Source organism: Ciona intestinalis, chromosome 12 (genome assembly GCF_000224145.3).
Source record: "Ciona intestinalis chromosome 12, KH, whole genome shotgun sequence".
NCBI classification, from domain to species: domain Eukaryota; kingdom Metazoa; phylum Chordata; class Ascidiacea; order Phlebobranchia; family Cionidae; genus Ciona; species Ciona intestinalis.
This window is the reverse complement of record NC_020177.2, coordinates 455406-464328: the sequence shown is the minus strand read 5'-3', so window position 1 is coordinate 464328 and position 8923 is coordinate 455406. Positions and strand designations below refer to the sequence as shown.

Genomic DNA, 8923 nt, shown 5'->3' with positions numbered 1-8923 from the left:
CATAAAACATCAAATCGCAGCTTTAACAACCTTTCTATCGCACAGGCGCCCGCACTGTAGTCAGAAATATGCAAGATTTCGTAGCTTGAGTGACAGACGCGCGTAAAATATATTACGCCCGGAATTTCAATAAAATTAACCGATCACCGTCCGGATTTACTTCTACAATCAGATACGGAAACATTAGGGAATAGGCTATCGTGTAATTCGACACCTGCTGTAATTGCATAAGGTCAAATTCGCCGACGTTGCGATTCGTTACTTGCGAGAGAGCAAATTCACAACGAACGAAAAATGATAAAAGAGAAAGCTACGCTGACTAGTCTCGTTATCTTTTAGTAGCTTCACTTTTTTCATTTTTTATATTTTTCGCTCTCGCGTGCAACATTATAGCAATAGCATAAAGCTCGACGCTCGGCCCAGATTTCAGCCGAGCGCCGAGCGTCAAAAAAGGAGACGCTCGGGCACGAGCTTTTGAGTTCGGGCTCGGCTCGGCACATCCCTAGTAATTCACCTGCGTATTTGTCTTGTGGTTCTTGGTTTGAATTATCCAATGTCGATGTTGAATGGTTCGAGTCTTCCAGTTGCAGCATATGCAACCAGTCGGGGATTGGGGCCGATTTTAACCCCAAATGATTGGGAATTCCCGTAGAAGGCCCCACGTCTGGGTCACTTATAATAGGGGGCTGGGGAATGACCTTTGTTCGGTGGTAAATATAAATCGGGTTGTTTTGTCCATAGTGACAGTTCATCGCATTTTTGACACGAAACTTAATCTGATCTGGGCTCATAGTAGGCAACATATACTGATGGATCAGTTCATACATTGGTCTCAGGTGGCCTTCCATTTGAGCGAGGCCCAGGCATAACAGGCTGAAAAATAATAACAATGTTTTTCTGGACAAAGTGTTTTGAAATACGTGAACAAAAACAAAAATCAAGTTTAATAAAAGTGTTTTATAAGGTAAATTATATTTCGCACATAATAAAGTGTTCATGCCTTATTTTTCCAAAAAAAGAACCCAAACCCCCTAAACACGCCTCCAGACACGCTATAAGTTATGTTATCTTTATCTCTTTAAAGATTCCATTGATGGCATTGACTTTATGTTTAGTATATCATCATTAAACAATAGACTGTACAGAAAATCACTGTTTTATGCATTTTAATATTTGGCTTTTTAAAATTATTTATGGATGTAATATTTAAAGCTGGTATAAGAGCGTGACGTTATAATGTATTTTAGGCTCTTGGCTTAAACCTACTCAAAAGCCAGAACTTACAATCAAGTAATAAACATTCCCATTTATCACAATAGAAATAGTATAACCTTTATCCATAAAGATCATATAAACTTACATATCTACTGAAAAACTGTAAGTTTTCCGAACGGTGTCCGGATTTACTTTCAGACCTCCACAAGCAGGAAGTAGATGGGTGTAGCAAAACACAGGGCTTTGTGACATCACAGTTGCTATCTGACGAGACAATGGAAACATTCTTCTGTTTCGTTCAAATCTAAAAAAATCAAAATTATTAATCAAATTTAAAAGTATTTAGCTAAAGCTTTAATAATAACAAAAAAAACAGTTGTATGCTTCGGATGTCTGGCATAATATTAAGATGATTTCCATGAAACTTATAATAACAGTATATAAAAATAAATTTTACTTTAAAATAAGACTTACTTTGTCAGGTTAACGACAGGTTCACTGCTCGATAGCTTAAGTTGCGTAATATCCAACGCATCATTTAAATGCTCAACGTCAAAACATGAAGCCTCGATTCGTAACTCTGCTTTCTGGTGTTTTCCAAGCTGCTTAATTTCCTTAACAAAAAAGTTTGGAAATACATAATGTTGTATATGTATTTATGAATATGTTCCTCTATATGGGTATAACAGTGTATTTATATACCAGTTTAAATATTTATCTATCCCACCCTACTATATATATATATATATAGTAGGGTGGGAAAGATGGGACATTTTTATTCTATTTTCTCATCTTATTTGTCGTAAACAAAGAACACTCAAAGAATTATAAACCGTATTCTTACGACTGCCTTAGACTGTTTTAATTGTTTGAAACACGAACAGGATATTTGGATTGTCCCATCTTACCCCACCCTACTATATACCAGTTTATATGAATCATACAAACATAACCACAATTAGCATATTCTAAAAAAAAATCTTCTTAAATAAACATGCTACAGAAAAATAATCAAACTTGTTTCCCTCACTTTAAGCATAGCGAGCGCCTCACTTGTGATCTTGTGGAATTCAGGTTTGTTTTTGCTCAGCAAGTTGATTTGTGTGAGCAACTGTAAGAAAAGCATAAAATTAATATTTACTTAATTTTAAATAAAACACAGCACTTATAAAAGTTGTAACTTTGTGGTGTTTTTTAAATTAATGATTTTAACAACCCATTAGTTACCACTGCGTTGGAGCAATTGCCGTTAAGTGTCTTTCCCAAGGACACATACGCCCACAATGGTAGCAACAACAAGCCCCTCGCATAACTGGGCCACAGCAACCATTTTGGTTCCAAAACCAATGAAAAAAACATTACAGACAAACACAGATCCTGAAACAAGGCAAATCGCTAAAACAATCCCGACAAAAATAAATCACCTGCACGTGTTGTTTCAACTGAAGTTTTAAAGTGCGCGTCTGGTTTAAAGTGAACGTAAGACATCTCGATTGTTGATTGTTGTTGCTAACAAGTTTTTCATTGTTTTTATTGTTAATTATTTTATCATTGTTGTTGAAAAATCGAGATTTTTGGCGTCTTCTGATCTCCAAATGTTGCTTAACAGAAACTTGATTTTGTTCTAACAAAGGAATCGTAACGTCGGCCGACTTTGTGTTCTCTCTGGTTAAGAAAATTGTTTTTTATTATTTTTACTCTTTTGATTTGTTTTTAAAAGAAAAAACGTTTTTACTATATTAAAGGAACACTTTAATTCTATTTTTTTATATTTATATATAAATTACTTTTTATTTAAGCCGGCACGAATGTATTTTACTTCAACCATTTGCAACAAGCATCCAAATTTGATGCAAAACTTAGTCATGATGAAACACCAAATTAGAATTTTACAAACGTTGTTTTTTTGCTGGTCGTCGTTTTTTTAGCAGGTGACATCATAATAGATAAATCTGACACGTCAATTGGTTGACCATGGCTGTCAACGACCGGAACGTTGAGAAGTTCCAACAATTCTTCAACTTCTTTCTTTGTAATTCGTGTCTTTATGATGTCATAACAAAGTGTAAAAAAAAAAATTAAAATAATTGAAATAAAAAAATAATTATAACCCACATAGAATTAAATAGAAAATCTCCCATAGACATGTTTTACTTAAAACAATCTGGTGTGAAATTGATATATGTGCAAAGTAAAATATGCGTAAAGTTTAAAACTGAGGTGCTAAAACAAATGGTACAACCTCTGTTTCAAAAGTTTACATGAACAAACTCCTTATGTTACCATGTAGTTGAACATCAAACTTTTTAAAATTCTGAGAAGTCAGGGCTAGTATTTACACACAAACATACACATATGCACGCACGCACATACACACACGTGCACACATACGCACGCACATACACACACGTGCACACACACACACACATACACACATACATACACACACACACACACATACACACACACTCACACACACACACATACACACACACCCCTTGATCATCTCTATAATCATCCTTCTCATGAGTTTCTTCAGCCTCCGATGCCATGAAATTACTAATCGGGGTCTTGTTCAACGTCGTCGTCTATGTCGGTCGTCTTCTCACCTGGAGGATGAAGCTTCTATTATTGACGATATGATGACGTAGGATCAATAAGCGATGTTAAATATTAAACTTAATAGAATAAAATTTCCTAAAGGAAAACAAAGAGATTTTGTTTAAGTTTTGGGAATGGGCAACAGAAAGAAATAATTTAAATATAAAAAATGTTTCCCCTTTCGAGTTTTTGAAAATTTGGAAGTACACGTCTAGTTCTTTCGACAAAACACTGGCGATTTCGACACAAACGCGAATAATTGAAAATGGCAGTTAAATATGAGGTTTCTATTGAACGGAAAAGATTAAATTTAAAACAAGTGTAACCAAACCCTCGTCACCCACCCGGGTCTTGGGTGAAAACTTCCGCGAGGAATTTTAACCAATCCTCATCAGATGACTGGATGCACATGTCATCTCCCGCGTCGGGAGGATCGAACGCCGTCTCCAGCTCTTCCAGCCCAACATTATGAAGGGGAAGTTTTGACCTGGAAACATTTTTTAATTAATTTAAAAAAAAGTTTTTCTTCAATCAAAGTTTAGTTAAAATAAAATAAAAATTTCCTACCCCAGTGGGACATGACAGTAACTTTTAAATATTTTGTATTTTAAGTTTAACACGTGCTTTTTTCTAATTTCCTAAAGATTAAAAGTATGGACACCAGATTTTTTTGCACAGATTTTGTCTAGAAATAGTTTTAGTATTAATTATGAGGAAATTTCATGAAACCCCAGATTTGGGTGGAGGATTTATCATTTCATATATTACCAATTCATCTGTTTATCAACCCAGATTTTTAAACTAATTTTCCCACAATTTCCCAGCTTTCCACATTTTAGTTATCCCATCTGACTTTATGAATTTTTTGAAACAAAACCAGATAAAAAACAGAATAAGACAAAACAATTCCAGTGAACCAAAACCACCTCGTCCTTCTTGCAATGATCTCTTCCTCCGTCTCCGTTTGTCGCATCCGGGATTTCTCATCAATCTCTCTCATCTCTGAGTCCAACTCTCGGAGGAGAGAAATGGAGTTACGATGACAAGGCGTCGTCACGACAACTTCATCTTTGGATGCTGGGGTCGTGGTTTGGGCGACTGTGGTAGTTTTAAAAAAACCATCGTAATCTGCTGGAAATTATGAATGAATGCAACTTATTTATTTTTGGCATGAAAATACAGCCTTTGTAACACAGGTGTTCTGCTTCATACACTTTGTGCACGCTTTACCACGGATGTGGTTGAATAAATTTTGTATGGCTGACAATTTAGACAACCTATCTAAGATGTTGGGATAAAATAACTTCATTTACTTCTATATTTCCTTAAGTAAATTACAAAAATTCATTCATTTGTCATTCAAGATGAATAAATGGCTTTATATTTTTCTCCAATGGTGAAACGCTGTTGCAACAAGCAAGCCATCGTTATGAGCCAATCATGGTAGAACCAGAAGTAAAAACCTATTTCATAAAAGGTGTTACTGTTAAGGAAAATAACATAAAAAACTAAATTAAATTCTTACCGGTTGTCCCCTCAATTGAACTGTTAAGGTCCATCTCACTGTAAGATTGTGAAGCGCTTTCCTCCATGTCGAGTGAAATTAAATCCTTTCAGAAATAAGAGGAAACGGAAATTTAATTTTTATTTAATTTGTAAAAAAAAATTTAAAAAAAATAAATTGAATTTTTGTAACAATATTTAAAGTAAAGCATATATATTGTATACCGGTATTAAGTATATGCATCATATATCAATATCTTTAACATGGTAAAAAACTCACATTAAAATCAGGCACAAAATCATCGTCCTCATCGTCATTTTCAGGGAATGGAATATCCGTAAACTTGGGAAACTAAAAATATAAATAAAGAGAAAGTTTAGCAATAAAACAGCGCTGGACAAATTTTAAATTACAAAATTTGAAAGGCAGTACATATTTTTGTATTTCTAATTACAGAGTGTTTGATAAAATTAATGTCAGGTTTAAAGCCTAAATAAGAATATTTAATCAAAGTTATAATTGGTGTACAGGTAGTCCTTACTCCTGGCTAAGCTGAATCGACAACTTCAATTTTTTTGGCAAAACTGAATTCTTTTCGAGTGATAGTCTTGTATGTTTGGGGCAAAACAAAAATAACAAAGTAATGCAAGTCATATAGATTACATTGCACTTCAATAACACCAAATTTAGTATCATTTTTAAACATGTATTTTATCTATGCTTTTAAATTCTGACCACCAACCAACAAACACTCACTAAATCGTGAAGATCTGTTTTTTTACTTTTTTCAGCGATGTTTTTGGTTCTGGGTCGTAAATTCTTTAATTCCTTGAAAAAAAAATGAGTGACGCAACCGTATAGATGCCATGATATATATATATATCTATATATTTATATTATATATATATTAATCTTATAGAAGGTAAAAAACTTTTAATTGAAATGAAAGATCATAAAAAAGCCAAACGGGAATAAAATAGTCACAAATAATAACGGTAAAAATAAAAATAACCACAAATAAATTACCGGTAAATGTAAATGTGTTTCTTCTTTATTTTCTGCATCTCCTGTGAGACTTGATTTGAGTATTTGTCGAACATTGTCGTCGTTTAATAATTCCTGTAAATAACACGTTGAATAACATATTTAATGTGATACATTACATTTCACACTTTTTGCCCAAAAACAAATAAATTAAATATATATATTTATATATAAAGCCAAAACAACATACATGAATGATTGTTTTAACATTTCTTCGATTTAAACCGTGTTTCTTCAACTTCGCTTCAAGCTGTTCATCAAACTTAAGATCATTGAAACTAGATTCGGTGTCGGGAGAGTTTCCTTGCTCTTTTGGGTCTGAAATTCAGAGTTTTCAATTATTTTGTTTTAATTTGAAAGTCCAGTCTGTGTAATATATGGCAATTCCTGATGAAGTATTTCAAATAGAAACTGAATAGTTCTTGTGCTGAAATGAGATAAATTAATAAACTTTAAATTGGTAAAGAAAACAGGTTGTTTAAATAAAAATCCACAAAAAGTTTTAAAATAATCTTTACAAACTTTTAAACTGGCACAAGCAACAATAGTAACAACATTAGGCTTTAAATTTGGTAAAATAATAATCAAAGTTTTTACACCGTCACCTTCAGTCTGCTTTGATGTTGAGGCTTCGGAATTATTCATCTCGAAGTCAAACACTCAACATTACAAACAATGTAAAATATTGTTCTTCAAAATCCCAAAACAGGTTTCACTATTCTTAACTTAACATTACTGATTAGTTAGCCTATATAACATAAACAACTTTTAACCGCTAACCCGTAATGTATAACAGAGCTTATTACTATTATTACTTATTGGTTTAAAAACCAAAATCATGTTATTTAAAGATTAAAGAAAAAGATATAAACAGCAAAACAACGGTTGTTAAAACATACCATGGGTTAAAGCATCTGTTTAAAATCATGGCTGCTGAATCTAATATACGGTGAAATCAAATTAAATGTTTAGTTAAAACGTTCCCATACTATATTGTAGTCTATATTCCTATGATCTAACTTTAAAGAAGATTTCTAATTAGTTAACTACAAGCAAATGATAACGTAGTCGTAAAACTAATATAAATATAGACTTAAGTATGCAAGTATGTTTAGCCACGCAGCCCACGCTTTATATTTAACCGTGCATTTAATTTCAGACCGTTTTTACAGTTGATATTCTGCGTATTTTTGAATAGAGAGATAAATATACATTTAAATATCGTTTCTAATACCGTTACAGAGTCCTGAACCTGCAAAAAGAACATCTATCGTTGAGAAATCGTATATAGGCCTACACTACAGTTTGTATTCTTACTGGCGGGAAGACTTTACTGCTTGAGATAAAAATTCGAATGCAGTCAACCGTAGCAAGATCTTTTTTTTAGTAAAAATCTTTTACCCGACAGCTGCAGCTTTCTTTTTTCTTTTTACCATTTTCTCTCACTTTTCGTCAGGAGATTCTGACGTCACTTTGCTGCTTGTAATAAACAGGCGACACAAATGTATTTCCCAAAGTTAGTATAGACCAAGTTAGGAAACGGATTGTAAAACAACGAGTCTTGTTATCCATTGTCTCGCGTCTATGACGTCATAGTCGCCACCATTACGGAGCCCACGGCATAGCATTTTATCATTGCTGGGTGCTGTTTTTCGTTTAAATATTGCGATTTTTTAAAAACCAAGCACTTCTGCGCGTAAAAATGGCTTTCTACTAATGTTATATCTTATCACAATAATAAACCTCACAAAAATAATCAACTTTTATTGAACACTCAATCGATTCAAGAGTAAAAAAACAGAAAATATCAAGTTTACTAACTAAAAACATAAAAGAACGTGTTTAAAATATAAAAATACAAACAAAAACGCATAACATTACCATAAACTGGTGTATCTAGCTGCAGTTTTGCATGTAAATTGCCGTGATTTTACTTTTTGGCTCACAAACTCAACGCGTATACCCGGCAACGAAACTTAAAGAGTCTGGACCACGCTTATACAAGTTGGTTTTAATTGAAAATTTACACTTAATAAATACTATCTGTGGTATTTTTTTGTGAAAAAAATATTTAGTTTGGCCAAAAAAACGTTTTAAAAAGTGCCAAAAAATTCGCCTATTGTTGCGTCACTCGCGGGCACTATGACGTAAATTACGTCACGATCTTTTCTAATCGATCAGCTGATTTAGGCTTTGCTGTTTGCAGCCAAACAGAGTGTACCGTCGACATAGCATTTTCTGTTACTTTTAAATTAAGAAATATGCGTAGGTAATACCGTGGCCTGATTTTAGTTTAAAATTAATATTTTTTAAAATTGTTTGTAAGTGTATTACAGTATTACGCTATTTAAATTTGTCAGTTAACAATAATGTAAAAGTGTCAGTGTGTGATGTATAGTCAGATAGAAGTATTTCATCTAATGAAGTGACATAAGTGAAGATCCTAGTCCACTAGCAATAGGTATTGAGCTTTTCCAGTTTGAACCTGTACTTCCCGCAAGTGTTGGGGAAGTAGACAGGCCAAGACCATGGAAAATAAGTGAAGCTGAGCAAATCAAC

At 33.4% G+C, this 8923-nt stretch overlaps 1 protein-coding gene across 1 annotated transcript in view; it reads right to left on the bottom strand.

The window, feature by feature from the left end:
• Positions 1–5623, bottom strand: part of LOC100181700 (GON-4-like protein) — a 13849-nt gene extending 8226 nt beyond the window's left edge. Inside the window, exons 1-11 of the mRNA XM_002119458.5 lie at positions 5600–5623; positions 5342–5426; positions 4743–4947; positions 4161–4303; positions 3711–3824; positions 3113–3258; positions 2640–2880; positions 2246–2326; positions 1690–1829; positions 1361–1519; positions 515–873 (exon numbers count right to left, since the gene is read on the bottom strand). Coding sequence (XP_002119494.2) covers positions 515–873; positions 1361–1519; positions 1690–1829; positions 2246–2326; positions 2640–2880; positions 3113–3258; positions 3711–3767 — 1183 coding nt within the window. The 5' untranslated portion in view covers positions 3768–3824; positions 4161–4303; positions 4743–4947; positions 5342–5426; positions 5600–5623. The remainder of the gene's footprint in view (positions 1–514; positions 874–1360; positions 1520–1689; positions 1830–2245; positions 2327–2639; positions 2881–3112; positions 3259–3710; positions 3825–4160; positions 4304–4742; positions 4948–5341; positions 5427–5599) is intronic.
• Between the last annotated feature and the right edge of the window lie 3300 nt (positions 5624–8923).